Raw genomic sequence first — 23,714 nt, forward strand, 5'->3', positions numbered from 1 at the left:
CTGATCATTGCCAGACTATGTTTCTGCCCCAAAGTGCAGGCTTCATTATTAAAGATGGACAGAATACAAGTATATTCAGCAGAGGCCGGCTGTTCAGGAAATAGCTATAATTTGGTAAATAGCATAATAAACACTTGAGCATCCTTGATGCAATGGGTAATGAGCCAGTGCAGTCATAAGTATGTACATAACAATGTTAAGATTATACTGTATTTCACATTATATATCTACACACACACTCATGTAGAGATGTCTGTATAATATTTCAATTATTATATTTGTTTCTCTCCTGATATAAATTTATTACTTTTTCCTCTGTACTCAACTAGTCACTTGTAAAAGAAAGCAACATTTTACTTTCATTCTCTGCTCTTTCTCTTCCATTTTACTTCTAGTATACCTACATAAACCATCAGAAGCTTTTGTTCATCATGGTAACCAAACGCATTACACTCTGAAGCACCAGAGATCCTGGAACTAAATGCAATCTCACAGCAAGTCATCAGCATGTCTATAGCCCATGCAGTGGAAGGCGATTTAAATCCCCAGTCTGTTCTCCTTGCCACCATGGAGAATAATGACAAACCATAACATATCCCATTCATCTAACAGCTGAGAGGGTAATGAATTACACAGATAATTCAGCCACTCATTATTAAAAGATTACAACATTAAAAATGATTTTTTTTTTAAAGGCAAATGAACATGTTTTCATATAATGTGAATGAAACAGTATACAGTATTATTGATTCCCAGCTATATTGTAAGGGGCAGCTTGTAACAAAGCCCTCAAATCGAATTAGATTTAAAGTTAGCACTTCTTTAGCCTGAAACTCAATCCCAGTTCATACTGTTTTACTCCATTATTTAACAGGAGTCTCTAGAATTTCTAGCTATTTTTCTCTGACATTATTACCCATTTTGAATGAAACTGCAAATGCCCATAGTCAATTTTGCTCAATACCATTCTTAGTCAGGATTTAAAGAAAAAACAAACAAAACCACCCCAGGAACATCCCTGCCCCAAACCAGTCTACATTGCATGGTGCAAACTACAAAAAATGTAACTGGAACAAAGTCTCTACATTACATGCTGGGCTTTTAAGCCCATGCAGCTTACAGTTCCAAGTGAAATATCAGTGGCTTCATTTCAGAACAAACCTGTTAAGTTCTAGTACTAAAAAAAAGTTCTTTATCAAACAAGCATCAAGCCAGCCCTTCCGTCCAAGGGATCTGGTTACCCATAGACTTTTCAGGTTAATTCAGTGACAGATGAAATATATACATAACTGAAACTGCTCCGTATGTACTACGGGTAAATGCATGTTTCCACAGGAGACTACTCAATCATTAGATGCAGGACACTGCATCATCTAATATAAAGAGACTTTTTAATATAGAACATCTGCAACCTTTCTATCAGCTCCATCTAAATGTCTACCCGGGGTCAATTAAAAAATACCTCAAAAGTTTGATTCATAACCTTTTCACTTTCCCAAATACATTTCTGCTGTTTGCAGGGTAGGAATTGGGAGGTGGGGAGAGGTGGGAAGAGAGGGGAAGGTCTACAAGAAAAATTAGGTTGTCAGAAAATGTCAATAGTCACAGCAAATCTTCTGTAAATGATTTTTGAAAGTCTGTTTCACCTTATGTATAGCTGAACAATAACAAGCATAATGCCAACTTTCATTTTGGAAACAAGCTGAGAAGGGCATCTGTATGTGGACACAAATCATAACCAGTTAAGACAAAGGAAAAGTCCTGCATCAGGGCTTCTATGGGGCAGACTGTGGAGAAAGTACATTTTTGGCTGGCGTGGGCAGGGGAAATCTGGAAAGCTACTGCTACAGGGCTCAAAGGAGGGGAATGAAAAGTGATTATTTTATCTTTAACTGTATTTCTTTTGTTCCTTCATTCACCTTATATGGTAGACTACTTTGTAATGACTGGGAAGGGCTACTCGAGGGTGACTGCACTTCTCTTGCTGTCCCTTACCCAACAGGACGGGGCACAGACTGTCTCCACTCTGAACACAGGATGGGGGCAAGGGCAATCCAGAGAGGAAAGCACTACTGGGGAAGCTCTTAAATTAGCGTTCTTCTTCTCTTTAAAGGAAGAAGACACACAGCGTCAGCTGCACTTTTAACAAAGTAAGAGGCACAAAGGAGGGCAACGATATGCCTTGATTTTCATGTTTAGTATTCCCTCTCCACTCCTGGAGAGTTGCCATTATTCTTTATTACTCATTTTCATCCCATAACCTTTCAGCTGAATCTGCTGAGTGGCTTTCTTATGAGTCTATCTGTTAGCCCAGGATATTTGGTTTTACTTTGAACAGGCTTCTTACTTTCCTCAGAACACTTTCAGTGCCACGCTAAATCCTACCAGATCCTCATGGGCTGCAGCAGGGACTTGACTAGCCATCACCATGTGCTCCTCAGAGCCATGAGTCAGTGCCTTATCAGAAGTTTACTATTACTACCATATACATTTTTGGATCATGAGTTGATTTCACTTAAAAGTTCTTTTTAGCTCTGCTCCATGTTCTAGTAATGTCACAGGCCAGATTTTTTGAATTAATAGCAACAATGACTTTATAAAAGAGGTTACATTTTTCAGTCGCATCATGCAGACTTTTTTACGATGTTAAACTTTGAGTTCAATAATCACTATGGTCCTTTTCCTAAATTACTATAAAAGACCGTTTCTCTTTTCTAGGATGGTAGATTTTACTAAGCAAGCAGACTGTAGAGGTGATCAGTTTTTTGTTTGGTAAGCAATTTTTCTTTGTTTTTCAGTAATGTCACAAATCGATTTTTTAAATTGCCAAGTTTTCTTGCCTTTTCACAATAAGCTATTAGGGATTTTAAACAAAGTGACTCTTCAGGTTAATATCCATCTTAGTCCTTATTAAAAGGCTCTAAAAAGGAAAAGCGAGAATAAAAATAAGTATTTTTAACTGACCCAACCTTTTTCTTTTTCAGAATTATCCCATGAGGAATATTTGAGTTTTGGAACTGTTGTCTCAACCCAGGCAAGAAAACCTAAAATTGTATGAAAATCTAAAAATTCTCAGGGACAAAAAGCCTGTTTCCTCCCCTACCCAACACTGAGTGCTACATGGCAGAAATAGTACTTCACAGATCTGCTTCCTCTGTGAATTCAGCCATATATTATTAAGGAAATAAAATTAGTTTCTCCCACTTTTTACTCCTTTTAGCCCTGAACAACCAGCAAAGCTGATAGATAAAAACCTGAATTTTATACTTTTTCACAAATTACAGCGCTAAATTCCATCTGGAATTATTCCTGTGAAACACAAGTCAAAAGAATGGGATTGTAAAGATGTAGCTAAAGGAAGAATTTGGTCTCAGAAATCTTTGTATACCAGTGAGAATAAATGAGTAGCAGGAATATCTTTAAGTTTAGACTGCAGTTTTCAGGATTATCAGTTAAAAGGTATTTCTGAAGAAAAAAAAATAAATCTGATACTGAGTTACTGAAAGAAACACAGAACCTCAATATACCATTTTTAGATTCAGTGTTCAGGGAAGAAGTGGACCTTATGAGCTCTCAGTTTCAAGTTAGGATCTCCCCAGCAAGTCTGAAAAAACATTCATCACTCTGAAATCTACACAGAACTGGGACTACAGTTAATTCTTCTATACCCTTACAACTCAAAGGAAAAAAGCATTAGTCACAACTTTATACCGTTGCACTTCAATCTCACAGCTGTACGTACCTGGGAACACACTGTGGGTTTCATCCAGTACAAGACTTTCATGAAGTTCAGCAAACTTTGACTCAGGCCTGGAAAATTTTGCCACAAAGCCACTACACGTTTGTATTTCTGTGGTTTAAGACCAATCCATATCTCTTTGAAACATCTGCTATTTTTTAGTTCAGGAAGACTGACTGGCTCCAGGATGCTCTCCACTACTTTGAAATAACTGTTGGTTATTTAGGTTCCCCAAACTCTTCCTTCTGATCACTCTGCTCTGCCTCCGTTGGTATTTCTATTTCATTTTCTGCAATCAGGTCTGATCACTTGTGCAGCTGATCCTTATTCCTTCCGCTTTTGCCATGAAACAATAAATATTTTTACTCTCAACCTCATCACTGGTCATGCAAATTTAGTCTGAGCTTCTGGAATTTTTCTGTTGTCATTTAAATGCGCAAATGTTAGCTGTGCTTCAAAAGAAACAGGTTATAAAACCTGCTTGTTACAGTACTCTCCCAGCTTTCTTTGTTCTGGGTTTCAGAACTGCTACAGTATATTGACTTTAATGAAGTTTTGTTTTTCAAGAGACCAACACAATTATTACAAGTTCAAATTCCAAAATGAACAGATACTGAACTGAAACTGCCATATTAAAGGTCTGTAACGATCTTTCTCTGCTCAGCCAAATGGATCGTCATCTGTGTTGATTCAATGCAACCTGTCTGTGCCATTCAATACAATTGATCACAAGATGCTTTTACAGAGCATTTGGTTATCCTTGAAATTTGGTACCAGGTGTCCTGGAAAATGCCCACAGCTTGAGCTGTTCTTCAGTGAATACCTTTCTCTATAGCTGATAGTAAAATTCTTCTTTTTCTTATCTTGCTCCTAAAATTCCCTGTACATTCAGAGAAATTCCATTTAAGCCTCACTGTCTCATTCTTGATAGCAACATCCACTTGGTGATTTTAATTAAATCTCATGGCTTCAATTATCTGTATGCAGACACTATATCAATTTAAGTTGCTTTCTAGGTTGGTTTTTTTCCTCCTCCCTGATGTTTTATTTTGGTCTCCCTCTCTTCTGTTTGGTCAGCCTTTGAAACTGGGTCCTTGAGAAGGCTACCAACCACAATTTTTTTTTTTTTTTATTGCTTTTTAAAGCTCATTTTAAGTCAATATTTACAAACAGAGCAAAAAACTCATACTTCAGTGCTTCATTTACAATCTTCTTTTAGCTTATAAATTAGCATGACATTTTACGCAACCAATTTAATTTTGTATTTGTCCTCCTCCTTTGATCACTGCTGTATATGAAATCTCCTCTGATTTATATTACAGATTTCTGTATCAACCTTTATATTTGTAGACATGTTTTAGGTCTGTATCTGCCTTGCATGATGGTTATTAAACAGAAACCTGGATGTTCAACATAATCTTCCATTTAGCTTTGTGGGAATTTAAGGATGGATCTGGTCTAAACACTGCTGGACAACAGAAAAGGTTAGCCCCCCTAGACAAGGATTTCTCTCTACAGAAGAGAGTGGTCCCAGTTTCAATCTGACTGGCATTTTCTAAAGACAACCATAAGATGCCTCACAAAGAAATCTGCTCGAGTTAATGACAGTCCAAATTCACCAAGCTGTCATCTACCTGGAGCAGCTACACTAGAACTTTCTATTCAGCTTTAATGATTGTGCGAAGACATTACAATATTAATGCAATAAATACGGTATCAAAGCCAACAGAAACCAATGCTATCACAGGCAAGCAGCCTCATGAGAGTGACTTAACCTTTGACCAGTAAATTTGATCTATTATAGGCAATTTGTATCCCAAGGTACTCAGTGAATGGCTGATGTACACAAAATAAACAAAGACTGAGAAAGACAATAAACTGACAGCCAAGATCAACAAATGGTCTGGGTATCCCATGAAGCCATTAATACAATACTCTGTTAAACATGCTTTTCTCCAGATGTGGACTGTTTCAACATATTTGAGTGCCTCTGTGTCCTTGAGTAGATGAGTGAGATATATAGTGATGTGATGAGACTATTCTACTGTAAAGAAGCTCCTTTTAGCTTATGTAGCCCTTAAGCACCTCCTTGTTCCCCTCCCCTAGAGTATTTGTAGTACTCAAACACGTAAATCCACCACCTCCTCTTCTAACCTTTTGCTGTTCTCATTATAGAGACAGAAATAGCCTGTCAAAGAAAGAGACCCAGCCTTTACTTGATATTCTGGAAATTAATTATACAATACTTCAAAAGATTTATGTGCTAATCCACCAGTTCCATAAAATACAATACAGGTAACAGCTTAAAATAGCAAAGGTAGAAAAAGTTGAGTTTCCATGTGTGATGTGTGAATTATACACACACAATCTATACACATACTCAACACACTTCTCAAAAGTTACCTATGTATTTTAATTTAGCTCCACTGTAGCCTTTTACTATGGTGTGAATGCATTGTCTTAATAAAGATCTAGATCAAAGACGACAGAAGAGTATATAATACAGATGTTGTTTATTGCTTTGCTCTGCTGGATTGAGGCCTCAAGAAGTTATTAAACTGCTGAGGTAAATCTTAACTATTTAGTTATTCTGAACCTCGATCCTCACTTTTTTTCCTACTCTAGGATTGTTGGTTACTTTTTATTTTTTAATCTTCCCCAGTGAAAGATCATCTTCTCTGTGCTCCACTTTCAATTGCATACAAATGCATGGACAGCAGTTTATGGTATAATGCAAGTTTTCTGCAGCAGGTCTAGGGCCAGTAGTGATCTTTCTTCGCACTATGACAGGAACGTCATCTTTCAATTTCTTTAAACTCTAGCCTAAACCCAAAAAAGATTAAACTCATTCTCTCCAACCTGAATACCCACACAAGACAGAGAAAGCTGGTTTTTAAAGCCAGAATAAATATTAAGGATGAACTAAATAAATATACTGTTATTGGAATATTTTTGTTAGCATACTTTAGACTGCCCAAAACATGGTGTGCTTCTAATTAGTCCGCTAGAGCACATATTTTGTATGAGTGTGGCTTCCTTCCTCCCCTCCAAGCATGCAGAAACATGCAAGTCTTTTTGAAAACACTGAAATATCTCTACAACACAGATTTTTAATAGTAATTTCCATGCAGGAGATGCAATAAAACCAAATCCACTTTATTACAGCACTGGGGACTAAAGCCAGTTAACCACTCAGAATTAGCAAGCTTGCATGCCAAATCAGTTTTCACCACTCACTGGGTGCAACATACTTCACAGGCAAATCAACAAATTATGCAGTTTACAGAGAACCAGGACCACAGGATTTACAGGTCTCATCATGGTCTTACAGAATATTGTCAGCATTCATACTACAGATACATAAATACAACTTCCACTTTGTAATTAATGAAATTAGCAAACATCTCACATGTAGGAACAAAGCAGCTAACACTACTGCTATAGGCAGAGAAGTCAAAGCAGATCTATAGCTAGAAATTTCTCTACATATCTTCCCAAACCATTTCAGCCCAGAGCTCCTGGAGCTCTGCCTGAGCCTGCCTACAGCACCCTCCATTGCTGCAGATAACTGATGGTTTGGGAAGCAACAAATGACAACCGAGCTAAAATAGCCTAAATAGGAATTCATTAAGAAAAAGATGGGGTGGGGGTCTTTGGAGATGAAGAGGTACGTTAACGTACTGCAGCACTTACACCCATAATAATCTGCCTTTTTAAAGGAAAGAAATTTGAGTAATTTAGATCAAGTCACTTACTCTCCAGGGGGGGTGTGTGTGTGTGTATGTATATGTATTCTAGTCATAGTAAAAATGATCTGCAGCTGTATAGTGGAAATTTTTTCTCAAGAGCAGCGCATTTTTGGTTTTGTGAAATCTTCCATGTTTTGACAAAGTTTTATATTAAGAATTGTATTTTACAGTGCAGACTGCATCAAAACAAACAGACAAAAATCAATAATTTAACAACATGTATTGCTAAGAAGACTAAATGAATGAAAGTGAGCTTTCTTGACAGTCCTTCCTCACTATCTGTTAGGGAGGCCGAACAATTCAAGAGCATGTGAATGGAAACAAGCACTTCCAAATGCAGGAGAGGATATAGAAAGCATATCTGGGGGGGGGGAAGGAAAGCTAACTTCTTTGAATTGTTTATTTCCTCAGTCTAATTTTAATTAAAAACAGAACATTAGGATGTCTGCTATACTAAGCTACTGTAATACAGACTTCCACATTAGAGGATAAAAAGCTAAACAAAAAGATGACAGAGGTAGAATGAACAGTGCCCAACTCATTACTCACTAGAGTTCTTTGGCTAGAAAGAAAACAGCAGACAACAGTGGTGGCCTTCAGTCACCAGAAAATAGCTTTACAATTCTACTTACACATTATTACCAACCAACCTGATAATCTGGAGTTAGTGTGAGGCCAGGTATTCACTGCTTTCAAATAAGGGACAATGAATGGCACAGGCATACAGTTCATTACTTCAAACCTAAAACTGAAGTTACATGCTGAAGAACTATGGCAGATACTTAGTGGCCTGTGTATCTTGTACTACGCATACACACAGAGACAGACAATTTTTTGCCTTGTCAGTCAATAAGACTTGATTTTTTTTTTTAAATTCCTAAACTAGTAGTGACACATATCTCAGAGTTTATATAATACATACACACACACACAGAGGGTGATAGTTTTTTTCATGTCGGCATTTGGCTAACATTTCATATTTGCCCAATATTTTATATTTGCCCAGGTTCCTTTTTAGTCATTCTTTACTGTTTCTCCTCAACAATAAAAAAAAAAATAGGACAGAAGTGGGACGTTGCAAGAACAGAAAGGGAGAAGGGAGAAGACATCTTCATTTTCACCACTTTATTCAAAGACTTCTAAAGAGTAAGATCAAATTCTCTCAAATGCCCCAGGTCCAAACAAAGACCCTAGAGACATCGTTTCCACTGAACGAAGGAAGCAAGCAGGGGAAGGTTCTCTGAATGTAAATATTTCTGTGAGAGGAGCACTCTCACAGCATAAGTAACTTCTGTGGTAAAAGTCATGCAACATCATGACCAGTGAGAAATCAGAGCAGTTGCTCTTCATGACAAGGTGCAGCGTAGAAGCAACACATACACAGGGCAGAGCCCAAACTAACAAACTCTGCTAGGCTTATTAGTCAAGGCTCTGCATAAGCTGGGTGACAGCTAGGACAAGAGAGAGCCCAGGGTGCAGAGTAGGGTAGAGAGAGCAGGAAAAAGTAACAAGGGAAGAAACCTGGTGACAAACAAGCATCGTCAGAGGATGGAGGGCTGGAGGTGATAAGAAGATGGAGTTAACACTGGAGCTGGAACAAGCAGGAACTGCTGGGTAAGGATCAATCCTGCACCCTTGCATTCACATCCTAACAGATTCCAAACAAATGAGGAGAGGTGGAGGTGAATGTGACACAGCCAAATACAGCGCAGAGCAGGAAGCTGTGAAGAGCTTTGCTTACTTACTGCTGGTGGAGAGAGATAGAAAGCAGGGGCTGGGGTGGAAAAGATATAAAGACTTACTTCATCACTCATTTAGTCCTGCCACCGTTCAGACACATCATGGAAGTTTTACAGCAGAGGCAAATCTTAGGGAAGTTGAAGGGCTATATAAAATATTTTCTGCCCAGACATGCTGCAACATGTTGCAGTAGAAAGTGTGCTGCTGAGACAGGCTGGCTGGGAAGTGTTCACGGTTGCTCAAAGCAGTATGTTACCACACCGGTCTCTTAACACAGACCAAACTGGGAAGGAGACAAAGTTGGTGCTGTGCTGACAGGGGCAGGCAAAAGTAGTCAGAACAACGACCCAGCAACATGATCCACCACAGAGACTGACATAATCTAGAAGCAACAGGAGTCCAAGCAGACAGGGAAGCAGCTTCTTTTGTGTCATCAGGTCTTCAGTGTGTAGTGTAAGAAGAGAACAAATTTTAGACGCTGCCCCACTGCGTGGGTTTAAGGTTCACTGAAAGATGACATCCCATGTAGGGGCTTTTGTGAAAGGGGGAAGATACTGCTAGTTTCCATGATGACAGAGTAAGGACATAAAGAAGAACAATTTGCAGAGAAAAAATGAATTTGCCCATGTTAAATCTGAAATGACAAATCAATTTTTTCTAGCAAGAAGGCATAAAATCAGAGTAAAAGACAGAAGGTCAACTATAATTCTGAGGCATTATATTCCAAACTGCATTTCTGAAGGTAAGAGTATCTGTAGCTAGGAGGTATTACAGAGAGGAGGAGGAAACCCCAGCTTGGCACCTCACGCACTAGCAGTAGCAAGAACGGGTAAGGATGAGCAACTCAGTTTTCTGTCAATCAGTTCTCAATAACAGCGCAACAGCAGAAGGTTGAGCTTGCAAGCAAACTGGGCTAGGCTTGCTTTATATTTTTTTTTCCAAAGAGAGAACAGACTGAAGTTTGCTAAAAATGGATGGGAAGGTAAGCAATAATGAGACAAGGTTACAAAGAAAATGGCGAGATGCTATGTGGAAATAAGAGACTGGGCAACAGGAGATTAACAAATGAGAAAGATTGGAATCACTGGAAAAAAGTAAAAGGAAAGACAGTAAGAAGTCCTCAGAGAAGAAAGAATCCTAGAGATTAGAGGAAAACTAGTTCGAGAAAAATCACACAAAAGCTTACTACTTTTTCATTTTCATTTTCTTAAAAATAAAACTATTTGCCTGCTATACTTTTACAGGCGTAGCCAGACCAGTTTTTAAATGTATTTATTTTTTAACATTTATCTGAACAATGATCATATGAAGCAGGGAAATGCTGGTGTTTTTTTTTTTTTAATAAGCACAGAGGATAACCTTTGTGTAAGGATAACTGTGGCTCAGAGCAGCTAAGTGAGTTAACGAGCATCACCCAAGAAATCAGTAGCAGAGCAGGCACTTGAAACAAAGCCTTTCTCAGACTATTTTCCTATCTCCTAAACCACCTCTTGTCCACTTTCTTTCAGAAATCCTGTGTGGAAAAGAAGAGGGAAGAAAGAGACAGAGTGGATCAAAGGGGTCAGTTTTTTCTGAAGCTAGCATACTTCATATGCTCTGAAATTGTGACTACCCCAAAAGGAGCTCTGTTCCTTTTATATGTCAGCAAAACAAAAGGTCAGCCTATTGAAATATTGGTCAGGTCTGACTTTCTTCTATTAATAACAAGTAGAGACACATTTTTTAAAGTAATAGTTAAATAAATGGCTACATGTCTGCAATCATTTCAACTTAAAATGTCAACTGGATTTGAGATGCCATGTGCATTTAATCAATGACTTCTGCATTATAATATAAATATTACTTTGGTTTGACTGCTTTGTCTGGCATAAATCATAATTCAGTGAGATGAGTACATTTCATTTTCTCTACAGATGGCTGTTAATGGCAATACCTATTAAACTGGCACCTGCCAGCACTTTGTAGTTAAGGAATCTGTCAGGAGCCCCCTTCTGCATAATTTCTCTGTTAATTGTTGTCTCTCCCCCCAGCCCCTACATTTACCAAGTTCATGTTACAAGAACTACTGAAACAAAAAATCAGCAAAACCACCGTTTTTTTGTGTCTCATGGTAGAACTCATCCTCCATACTGTATTCCTGTGCAAAATATGTATTTATTAGTTAAAAGGCACCTCAGGAAGCCTTAATTCAAATTCTTGTGGGCATGACTTTAAACCCTCAAGTATCTTTGACAATAATGCATCCGTACTACATACGGAAATACCCGATGTACCATAACTTATATGGAAAATCTGGAATTAAGTTTTATCCTCAGATAAGAGATGGATTTTAGAACAAGTATCAGCCAAGCATAGCGAATGAAGGATAAACACACTGCCACAGTGTTTAGTATTCACCAATGATGCACTTTGCTTTCTAGGACTTTTTTTGCAGAAGGCATTTCTTGGGAGAGAGGAGACAGACACTTAGAAGAAATATGCCACCTCCAGCAAAGACCTGGTCATATTTCCAATAGGACTGGAGTTTACTTTTTTTTTTAGCAGGTGTGGCATGCACAGAGTTCAATATCGAATAGACAAGTATACATTTAAGTAGACACCTCACAGAATTTAGTGCACAAAGTTAATCCTTACAGACAAAGCACGCTGCCTTTTTTTTTTTTTTTTGCTTAGTAATGGCTTGAATAATGATATTTCAACTTGAAGTGAACATGCAACTATTTCGCAAAAAGCATGCTCCTTGCAAACAGTTTGTAATTTCCAGTCCTTTTAAATAGTCAGAGGGAACTTTCTCCTCTGATCTGTTAAGTAAATATAAATCTTGTTATCCAAGTTCAGTAATGAGAGTAAGGGGTCTATTCTTCTTCACTGCACTTGCATACATCTAACGTTAATGAGATTTATGCATGCATATTAAGAAGAGAACAGATGCTTAATTAAACAAATAAGCCTTTAGCAGGCAGCCCACATGATCATTTTAGTACAAAACCCCCTTATTTTCTCTGTTTTAGTCTGACTATGAACGCAGCCAAGGAGGAATCAATACGGTGGAGGAAAAGAAAAAGTGATACACGTAAATTGAGGTGTTTGTCTTTTTTTAGTTAAAAATACTTGACAAACTCGAGATACATTAAATTGATTGGATACCTCCTCTCCCTCATGCTCTCGTGCTCTTTAAAGGAAACAGGAGTTTTATTTACCAATTTACCTATTTGAAAAGTGGGAATTTTATTAGGCAAAAGGAAATCAAGGCCTCTAAATAACTCATCTACCTCATTAACTGATGCTGTCTATCAAATACACAGGCCTGATCCATCTCACATCATTTTGCTATTGACGAAAAAAAATTCTAAAATAACTTTAGCCTAATTAAATTATACTTTAATCTTGTCTTGTTTTTTTTCAAATCTATCCACGTCCATACTGACTTCCAGCATCATATGTACATACATATAAATACATTAAAAAGTTATATACTCTCCAGCAAATCACATCTCTATTATTTGCTCTTTCTTTACTATGTTGCTAACTTTTCTTCTACAGTGCGCAACTTCTCAGGGCAACACAGAGCAGAAAAAAATCTCTCCATAAGCTATCATAGTGCTATACTTAATGGAAGTCAATATCTGTATATTATGCTATCTACTCTGCAATACCATTACAGGCTCAACAGTGCTGGTTGTAAAAAGTATCATTCTGAGCACAAGGCATATAATAGTAAAAATGAAAGAAGGGTCATTTCTGTCTTCCAACTAGAATGAAAAATTAAAATCACTAAGGCACTTAGCTCAAAGGAAAATTGGCAAATTAAGGGGACAAAAAATAAAATATTCATGGCTCATATTGTGAAATGGAAGGTAAATAATTTAAGATGAACGGTTATGTGGGAAAGCGCACTACTTCTGAAGAGGAAAAAGCAAATGTAACTAACACACACACATATATTCCTGCTTCCTGTGTTTGCAGTTACATGTATACATGCACAAATATGCAAGTCATGGTTGATGTGCAATATTTGTGAGAGAGAGATATTCTTCTCACCTAGCCTAATTTTTAAAATATTTGCTAGTGAACTAGGTGAAGTCAAGTTGACAAGAGTTGCCTTATATGAAGAAGGCTGGTTGTTTTTTTTCCTGAATTCAAGTCCAGAAATAAAGACTGAATGAGCGGGTGTTCTCCCACTGCACTCCAGTTCGGCAAAACTCTTTACTCTGAGTCACCAATTACATACTTGCTCTTAGATTTTTATACCACAAAAAAATTATGACTTCGGGCTACTGGTCTCTGCCTAGGCGAACTACCTATTAAAATGCCATTGGTGTGGCTGCAGTCCATCAGCTAACTTTCCTTCATATCCATAAAGCTGAAAGGGCTGCCCAGAATTTTTACAATCGCTATCTGGAAAAGGTAGTGAGAGAGCCATAGACTTATGTTTATTATACGCCAGGACTGTAACAACTGCTATGGAATTAGGATACAGAGCAGCACCACATAGCAGAGGTCACATTTCCCTGGTGGTTTAAAGGTTCAGTCTTTCTCCAACTTAATTTAGAGACCAACACAAAGCCTACCTTTGTTAGAAAATAGTATTTTGATAGTATTTCAAAGCATGGCAATTAAATAACTACAGATCACAAATTTAAAATCTAGAGTCCATCACCTAACAAACTGAGGAATAATTTTTTTTTATTGTTAACCTCTTGATGAGATCAGCTTTGCATTCCTGGTGCTAAGTGATAATGCGTTTTGCATTAGTGCTGAGCATCAGGGATTTCTAACGCCCTGTACCAAGGGGTTAATTAACCCTTACAAACAGCCTACAGAGCCACCTCACAAGGCTTTTGACAGTTCTAAACCAATGACACTACACACTACCTTTATTCAAAGGCACAAATATGCTGTTTCACTATAGTGTTGCTCAGGAAAATACAAAACACCTTCAAAAAGAAGTACAGGGAAACTCATTTGAGGTCCAGCAGTCTCCTCAAGACTCACCATGTCCTGAAAGTATCAGTCAGCTCCATGTAAGAAAAGGGATGAACTGAGAATTGAATGCGGTATTGCGTAATCTTGCCGCTGTTACGTATCTGCATAGAACTGAGTATTATTTCTGTTCCGAAAGAGTTTCAGCATAGATGCTAGACACTGGCTTTTTCCTGAGACTGCAGTATACATTTAGTCACAGCTCCAATAATGAAAGTATTTAATGTATTTGTTTTCCTGATATACAACATCAATTTGCTTTGCCGTCTGTTGTCTAGCAGTGGGTTATTTAGTGAGCTATGATGGTGCAATGTGCCAGAAAACATCAAGAAGGAAAATATAATGCTTGCTTAGCTGATGCTACATACAAACAGTTAACAGAGTCAACTTCTGTTGTTCTTTGGACAGTGCCTATGCACATCCAGTACTCAGGCAGGCAATATATGCATCAGAACCAACCAAACAAGAAAACACAAACACTGTGCAGTATGCACCACAGTAAAACAGTACTTCGGATTATACAGACTTCACTAATCAGTAATAACCAGTGTCATCTGCATTTCAAATCTCCAGTATATTAACCTACTTTGCTCCAAGTGCCACAGTCATTAAAATGCTGCAGCCAAGAGTTCCAGTTAATACTGGGTAAAACAACAGGACTTTTTAAAAAACAATGATTACAAAAATAAAAGCATGATTTCTTGATGGTCTCCCTGAATCACAGTCACCTAAATAAAGCTTCAATCCAGGAAAAGCTTAGCAGGAAAGCAATCGTGCTTTTTTTTGTATGTGTAAAAAAAGACCAGGAACTACAAGTAAATAGCAGCTGAGCAACAGATGAGGCACTAAGTGAAATCTGTTAGCAACTGCTAACAGCTTTGCTATTTTCTGTTGTTAAATTAAAAAAAAAAAAGTAAAAAACCAATGCAGTAGCAATTCCAATATGTTCAAAAATGTCAGATGCAAAATACTAAAGCTCAACGCTTCTTGTACTACAGATAAATACTTGGGTTTGGTTTTAATATCTTGAAATGCTTTGTTATTGATTATAAGGCAGAAACAAGCCAATTCACATGGACGTACAATCAAGATAAAACTTGTTATAGCTGTATATATGACCCAGCAAGTATAGCACAAAAGCCCCACCATAGACAAGTGTGGCACTTCCAGCAGCTGCTTCAGCCTCAAATTCTACTTTCCTTTGTCCTTTACACCTGACCCCTAGTCATTTGGCAGAAAGTGCATGTGTCTTTATTAGCACGGAGCTTTCTGGCAAGATCTCAGAAATATTTTCATTGTTCTTCTGGTCCTGGAGCTTTCACCACAGATGATCATCTCCTACTTATCTCAACCCAATCTTGACATGGGTTCAGCAAGTCTGTTTTCCTGTTTGGATGCATCTACACAGCACAGCAGAACTATGCAGGCACAGCTGAAATAGCTCTGAACAAAGCAGCCCACAAATTACAAACAGTATGAACGTATCAGTGTGGGGTTCCAGCTCTCGGTAGGATCAATCAGTGACATGGCTGCAGTCACTGCACTAGTTTAAAAGATTCATGGCATCGCCCGGTCCCAGGCAGATATATCCTCTTCCCACTCCTGCCAGTTGCTTTCTTAACTTTTTTTCTCTTGTGTCTTTCTCTCCTGTCAGTCTAGCAGAGGCTCTCTGTTCCTCATTCCTCATTTTGGTGGTCTCTCACATGGGGGATCACAGTACAACTACCACCATACCTACAAAGGGCACACTGCAGATTTCCTTCTCCATCCAGCTTTCTGGTCCCTTATAGTGTTTACATTTCTAATACCTCTGATAGCAGGTTCCCTTTCCAATTTAAACTCAGCATGTAAAAAACTGAGCTCACCTCTGTTTCTAAATACTCTCTCTTAAGCTACCAAGAATTAGTAGTCACCTGACCTGCTGCAGAAGCTCACAACTTTGTCGTCTTCAGCTTCTCTCTTTCCTTCCACAGATGTTCTACCAATAAAACACGCCAGTTTCATCTCCACAATGTCATAAAAATCTGGCTGTTTCTTTCCATCCATGCTGCTAAAATACTTGATCAAACCCTCCTACTGCAGTGTCTTCCGCCCTAGCCCTCCTGAGACCCACTCCTCACTCTTCACATCAGTGCAAAACTCCAGTTTGAAAATACCTCTTGAATCCAGTATTTAGTCAGTATTTGACCCCTTCTAAGTTCCCCCACTAGTTTCCTATTATTTCTTTTAAAAACATTCAGATTGTTTTTGTTTTTCATGTCATCCACAGCAGTTTCTCCCTGAATAAATACCAGCCTGGTTTTGCTCACTTGATCAGGACATATGGTCCCCAATTCTTTTGTAAACTCACACTGTTTGCTCTTGTTCAATCTCTACAGGTCATCACCCTTCTTTCACTTTTATCATGGCTGGGATTCCCTAGGACTCACACCTTCTCAGGAAGTAATTTCTTTTCAAGAACTATTTTATAAATTCTAGGAAGAAACACTGAAGAGGACACAGAACCTCTAAAAATCTCCCAGCTGAACTGTTAGCTCTTACAAACAACTCCTCTGTTCATTACAACCTGCTGCTTCCATCTTTGTGGCTTTGTAGAGATTTTCAATGGTGTGGGATAGAAATTCCCATTCTGTGCTGCCATACAGATAAATAAATATTATTAACAATTATTGTCTGCTGGGAAGACTATCAATCTAAATAAAAAGCAAGCTTATGAAAAGAACAGATGTATAAAGCTTATGTACAACCAAAATGTGAAATATATTCTGAAAAAGGGAATCACTACGAATGATAATCTATTGTTCCCAGCTTTGCATATTGATCATTATCAGATTTTTTTGTCAACTACAGTCGCTTGTTTTGGATTCTGATGTCATCCCATGTTCTTTCTGGCTCAGGCATCACATCCCCGTAAGTAAGACTTTGCACTTCAAACTTCAAATCTGCCAGTGATACATGAAACAGAACACTTATGATTTTGTCAGACCTCTGTGTCACTCCCCTCCTCTTCCAAGAGCCCTATTCACGCCAAAGAGTTAAAAAGAAGAATGAAAACAGACATAAAGCTTAAGATACAGAAGAGAGTTTTTGAGGTCACCCTCCTAATTATTCAGTGTTTTGACTACTGTTCCATGTTAAGCCCTATTTCTTTAAACAGTATGAACACAAATGCACATGCGATGCACAGGTACGAGTACGTGCCCCCTCAGCGTTCCTAAAGAGCTGCATTTGAATGCAGACTGGTATACCCAATGCACCTTCATCTTACGAACACTAACAACTGCTGAAATCATGCAAATTTGGCACATAAGCATGCCTGTATATTTTTGATAGTATCTCTACAGTGTTCAAAAGTTGATAGGACAATTTTGAGGATTCCTATTGATGGTACATGGAAGAAAGTCAGCTAAAACCTTCCACGTCAATATAACACAAGCCATTTGACTCCAGAGGACTTACCAACAGAAAGCTGCAATGTGAGTTCATATATCACTGTCCTAATGAATATCATTGTAAGTGAATGATCTTGCAGCTGAATTTCTTAGATTACTAGTTAAATGCATCTTTGCCTAAGCAACGATTGTGGCTTTTGTATGTATCTGGCTTGTCTGCAATACAGCATGCTAAGAAACACCAATAGTCTCCTAAAGCTAACATTAAGTGTTCAGTGCCACAAGTAACCACATGATCACCTCCTCCAGGTGATCATTAAATTTCATTCACATACTCTATATTAATTGCAACCATCTACTTAAATGGAAACACTTTAATCCTCAGTAGAGTAAACAGGTACCAGAGGCAGGGGTGAAAGCACCCAGAGTGCCTACAGCACCAAAAGCTCCACCAATAGCAAGGAAATAGCCTGAAGAACTTTGTCTAATCTCTGATGATTCCAGAGATGCAAAACCAACCAATAACCACAGAAGAAATCAAAACGCTTGCATGCTGGGCAGGGAGGACGGTGAGCTTTTGACCACTGCAGGCAATGGCTGAAGCTGTGAAGCAAAGATTTTATCATAGCTAGTGGTTTTCAGCAACTGCAAATGTTACTAGACTGTTTACAGTAACACAAGCAATCCTGCTCTCCCCAAAGGAAGCAGATAAGCAAGGGAAGAGAAGGCGAAGGTCTGAGCGTGGGAGTGGGTCATGTATTACACAGAAATATTCCCCGCAAAGCCTCCCCCACTGACACAGGCTTGTTTTTAGCCTGAAACCTTGAATCTTTTCTGACATATGGGAATGAATTTCAAAGGCACAAAAAGACATTTTGTCTGCCAAATGTCTTCTGCCTCAGCTACAAGTTTGGTGTAAATGTATAAACTGCTTTCTTTTTAAATAACATAAACATTATTTTGAGTCCAAGTGAAATAATTTTTCCACTACTTTATGAGAGTCTCAGTTGTTTCTTATGTTATAATGGGAATGGGTGGCTGTTTTGCTTTTTAAAATGCCGTACCTCAACATGACACCGAAGCCTTTCTTCTTTTTCTTTTCTGGATCTTCATTTTCTTCCTTCCTTTTCTTCTCTTTGATTTTAGATTTGCCCTTTTCCTTTTTCTTCTCTTTCTCTCTATTTTTTTTGTCTTTTTTTGCTTTGGTTTCTGCATCTTCTATTTCAGGGTTCCCTGGAGGGGCAGATTCCATGTTCTGAGCTTCTTGACCAGAATGAGAGCTCTTATCAGAGAAACCATCTGCACAGAATGAAAAAGCAGCAGTGAGGATGGCTAGGGGCCACCAAAATGCAAACACATGAAATACAGCATGAGTGTCTACAAAGTGCTCAAATGACTCACAACACTTACTCATTTAATTGAATAATTTAAAAAGCAGACTAAACATATCTAGTGAACTCAAGCAGATTTCTATTGTAAATTAAATATAGAGTTATTTTAGTGACTTGTTTTCTAGTTATTATTCCTGATACAAAAATCCTGACATGGTAAAACACTATTCTATTTGAGATCTAGCTTGTTAACCTCCATCAACTCAAGAGAACTGACATGCTGGGGTGCAAACACTGAGAGCTTACTTCAACAAGAGATTCTGGCGACTGACATAACCAACCTACGTAACAAAACTATTTCATTCATTCCCTGGAATCTTTCTATTTTAATGGCTGAACAAGAAATACATAAACTGTTCTGTCTGGTTGGAGAAGAGCTGTGTTGTTCCTGTTTGGGGGGCTCAGGATCCAAGCACAGTTTTATGCTTCATGCTAAAGGAGACATATTTCGCAACTGGGGTCTATAAGCCCATGGTGACAGAATGAGCAGCAGGGTGCTATCAATACACTCTGCCTTGTCTATAACAGGAAACAAATTTCCTGGTTGGAGAAGGCGGAATTGTAGACAGCTCTGTAAAACAAGCAAGACAAATTTTAATGTAATCTGAAGAAGGCAGATGCTTCTTGAAGTTGAAAAATATAATTATTTAAGGATTGAGTTCTAAACCCTCCAACGCACCCCCGCCCTGACGAGATCAGCGAAAGACTTTACACTAAATGCAGTCAAGGTTGGATGGGGTACTGCAAAGACAGCTCTTTGTCAGTGGAAGACATGAGCAGCTTTTAAAATGTGATCAACTTCAATTGGACTAAATCGCTTGCTTATGTGCTTTATTGAGTTGGCCCCTCAGCAATGCTAAGTGAAGGTGGCTCCCTCAATAAGTGCCATTAGCAACATACCCTCTTCTCCATCTTCAGGTCCATCGTAAGACTTGTCAATGGCAGCTCGGAAACTCTCATTACACCCCCGACCACGGACAACGTGAGGCCTGGGTCTGTGAAAAGGGAGTTCGTTCTTTCTAACTTCAGCCACAGCAGTCTGAAGACTCTCAAGAGAACTGGACTTCTTCAATCCCAGAGTAGGACCGAAATCTTTGCCAGAGGAGTCTGGAAAACAAATACTTAAGTTTTTATACCTAAAACCACACAGAGAAATGAAACTAGTCAGACAGATACATTTAATTGTGTACTTTATTACTTGGGGACTTCGAAATAGTATGCAATCAACGTAATTTGTTCTAAAAATAACATCAAGTTAAACCTAGTTCAGTAGATATCCCCATTCAGACTAGGAGGGAACGGCACATTAATTTACAGACCTGACAACAGTGATGGGCAATAGCTGGCTCACTCTGTGTCACTTTAAACCTGCACCAGTGATAAGAATGGGGTTGCTTCTTCCCCCTTTGACAGCGACGTCCAACTGGACACTGCTAACAGTCTCAAGGAGAACATTATCCATAGACTCACAAAAACAAACACTGCTACACAACAAGAGTTTTGGTTTTTAGAATGAGTCAGGTTGCGTGAATGGTTGATATTTTCAAACACGTGTCTCCTGTGAGAAGATATTATTAGCTCTCTCACAGTCTTATCCAACCTTTTTCTTCAAGCTGAGACTGGTGCTATGATATCAACATACACAGCAGGTTTTTCAAGAAACAAATATTTCCAGTGAAGTACAGCTTAACATAAATGATGTTGCTGCCTCTTTCTTTGTTTATAGGCCTAAGAAAGCACTTTGTATAAAAAGGAGCAAATACCTTCCCAAGTCTCCCAAACCCTTCCTCTCTTTGAATCCTTGACTATCTGACCTTAGAAAGGCTGTATTTTGTGGCAGCATTAGTGTTAATTAGTATTAATATAATGATAATAGAATAGGTAAAGAAAAAATTCAACTAATACATGCATACCAATCAATAAAGAAATTCACAGCTTAATTTAAAAGCGTTTGTAGCATCTACTTAAGTTTTTATGTGGCAGAACAGTAAATGTGGCATACAGACACTGAGGAAGAGACTTTGCCTTGCAATATGCCTTCTGTCTTTGAGAACAGAAATGCTGTCATTTTCAACTTTTAAGTGATACTAACGCAAGCAACAGGAGAACGTAAGAACAGAAGACCTTCACATACATGTCCATATACTGTCATGTGATTCAGGGATCACAGAAAAGACAGATATGTTAGTACTATATGCTGTGATTTTAGCAACCCTAGAGCACAGGTATTTCTGAACTAAAACAGTGCAATCAGTGAATTCTTGAAAGGAAAAAAGCTAAGAATTGGCACCAAATAGAGACTCATCAGTAGTGTCTACATAAAGCGATTTACACTTCCATTACCTGCAGACTGATAGGTGGCGGAAAATGAGGTGGGGGGTGGGTGTGTGGAGACAAACAAATTTAAGGGAAGCCTGGTTGCTCGGTCACACAGTGCAACCTTCTTTTGTTCACTAACTGCCATTCTGGAGACTACCATTATTGCCAAATTAGCAAGTGCTAAAATGGAGTTAGAGCAATGACTTGCATACAACATAAAGGTGCTTAAAATCACTAATAACTTGTGCATTAGTAAGAGGCACTGTGGTGCCTATCTCAGGCTGAGAAGGAGCAAAAACAAGGGAAGCGTAATCACTGTAAAAGGCCTCAAAGTGAAAGCCACTCTGATCAGTAGAGAAAAAGCTTTCTTGTTTTTCAGTCAGAAAACAGCTTTGATGGGTTGCTTTCGCAGAAGATAGGGCGCAGCGGTAAATCTGGCAGGGCGCAGCAGGCTGCAGTGGCCCAGGGAAAGCGGAGCTCTCAGCCAGGCCTAAGCTGACGGCTGCCTGGGCGGAGGTGGGCGAAGGCACGCCAGGGGCTGCGGCGCCCACCTCTGTGGGCAGCAGGCACCCAGTGCACCGCCTGCGGAGCCTCTGAGGAGCGGTATCCACCGAAGGATGGTTTAAAGGTGACTACAGCACCCGCAAGGAAGCAACGGGCGCAGCCCCACCTCCAGAAGCGGGCAGTGCAGTCGCTGTGAAGGGCCACGGCTCTGCACGGCCACAGACCGCAGGGCGCGGGGATCAGCTGGTGCCCATGGCTCAGGGAGGTTTTGCAGCCAATGCTGATTTCCAGGCCGCTGCAGCTACCCGAAATAGCTGTGTCAAAAGCCAGCGCAAAGGTGTTTATATACACATCCCGGTACAAGCTGCACTACATTAAATTAGTGCCCTAAGCTGTATTACCTGGAAAAAAAAGTCTCAGGTTAAATAACCTCAGGCAGCCTCAGACAGTGATTCTTATATAAAGCTAAAGCAATTGCTCAGACTGGAAGACTACTCCTAACGTATGAAGGCCATTCTGAAGAAAATCCAAGCCAACGCTTAAGGTTTGAAGCGACACGCTCAAATGTTACGTGTACCAGAAAGCAAGCTGTCCGCTCAGCCTCGCTGCCGTTTGCCCTGCACACACTGTGATGCAGTTTTTAGGCACCTGGTCACATACTACCTAGTTCAGTCAGGGTCACCAAGAAAAGGTTCTTTGTCCAATACTTGCCTTAAACAATTGCATGGGAAACTCTGAGTTATTGGCAAAGTATGTTTCTTTCTGTATAAATAGTCTTTATTTTGCTATTTTGTCCTAACATGAAAGTCCCCCTGAGGAATTAATTTTAGTAATAACTAGCAATAACTTCCTGGTTTTTTATATTTTAAAGAGAACTCTCACAGTGACTTTCATGTAGTATTTTCAGTTTGCCACTAAAAAGAGGAAAAAAGAAACTAAGTGGAGCACTCTTCAGCTACGAAGTAAATTCAGAACACCACTACCCTGGAAAACGGAATTTTTTTTCTCATGTCCCCAGAAGAAATAGGATTCATTGCCTAACATCATCCAATAATGTGTTACCTTAAAGGACAGTATAAAATGGCAAAGATTAACTGTATTTCTCCCTCACTGGCAAAGAAAGTTAAATTTCATCTGTGATCTTCCTGTGTTGTACCATTTAAAAGGTGTTCTCATTTATTCAAAAACTTACTGAGAACCTTTAGTCACAGATTAGTATTAAGCATTTAGATGCTCCTTTCTAAGACTGCAATAATTTAGTCTGAAATTTCACTAGCAAAGTTGGAAGTTTCTTACTATTACCATGAAAATCCACCCATGAAGAAGCATCTGGTGAAAAATAATTGAATTTTTTTCTTATTGATGACAGTAGTAGCAATGCACCCTCATTAAGAAGGAGAACATTCAGTCATGGAGTTTACATCCTTGGACATTCTCACCAGGGTTTTCAGTGAGAACTTCCTATTTCTGCAATTCAGCTTTTATTCCTTTTTTCTTTCATTGTAAGGCTGCAGCAATCACATATTCATAGAATCATAGAATCATTAAGGTTGGAAGAGACCTCCAAGATCATCGAGTCCAACCGTCAACCCAACAGCACCATGCCCACTAAACCATGTCCCTAAGCGCCTCATCTACACGTCTTTTAAATACTTCCAGGGATGGTGACTCAACCACTTCCCTGGGCAGCCTGTTCCAATCTTAAACCACTCTTTCAGTAAAGACATTTTTCCCCTGGCGCAACTTGAGGCCATTTCCTCTCGTCCTTTCGCCAGTTACTTGGGAGAAGAGACCAACACCCACCTCGCTACAGCCTCCTTTCAGGTAGTTGTAGAGAGCGATGAGGTCTCCCCTCAGCCTCCTTTTCTCCAGGCTAAACAACCCCAGCTCCCTCAGC

The 23,714-nt window shown here is 39.0% G+C and overlaps 1 protein-coding gene across 1 annotated transcript in view; it reads right to left on the reverse strand.

The window, feature by feature from the left end:
* The window catches only part of PARD3B (par-3 family cell polarity regulator beta), a 415,216-nt gene that overhangs the window by 126,896 nt on the left and 264,606 nt on the right, over positions 1 to 23,714 (reverse strand). Inside the window, exons 17-18 of the mRNA XM_009333046.1 lie at positions 19,895 to 20,101; positions 18,668 to 18,902 (exon numbers count right to left, since the gene is read on the reverse strand). Of these exons, the coding sequence (XP_009331321.1) occupies positions 18,668 to 18,902; positions 19,895 to 20,101 (442 nt within the window). The remainder of the gene's footprint in view (positions 1 to 18,667; positions 18,903 to 19,894; positions 20,102 to 23,714) is intronic.

Source organism: Pygoscelis adeliae, unplaced genomic scaffold (genome assembly GCF_000699105.1).
Source record: "Pygoscelis adeliae isolate BGI_AS28 unplaced genomic scaffold, ASM69910v1 Scaffold160, whole genome shotgun sequence".
Taxonomy (NCBI): domain Eukaryota; kingdom Metazoa; phylum Chordata; class Aves; order Sphenisciformes; family Spheniscidae; genus Pygoscelis; species Pygoscelis adeliae.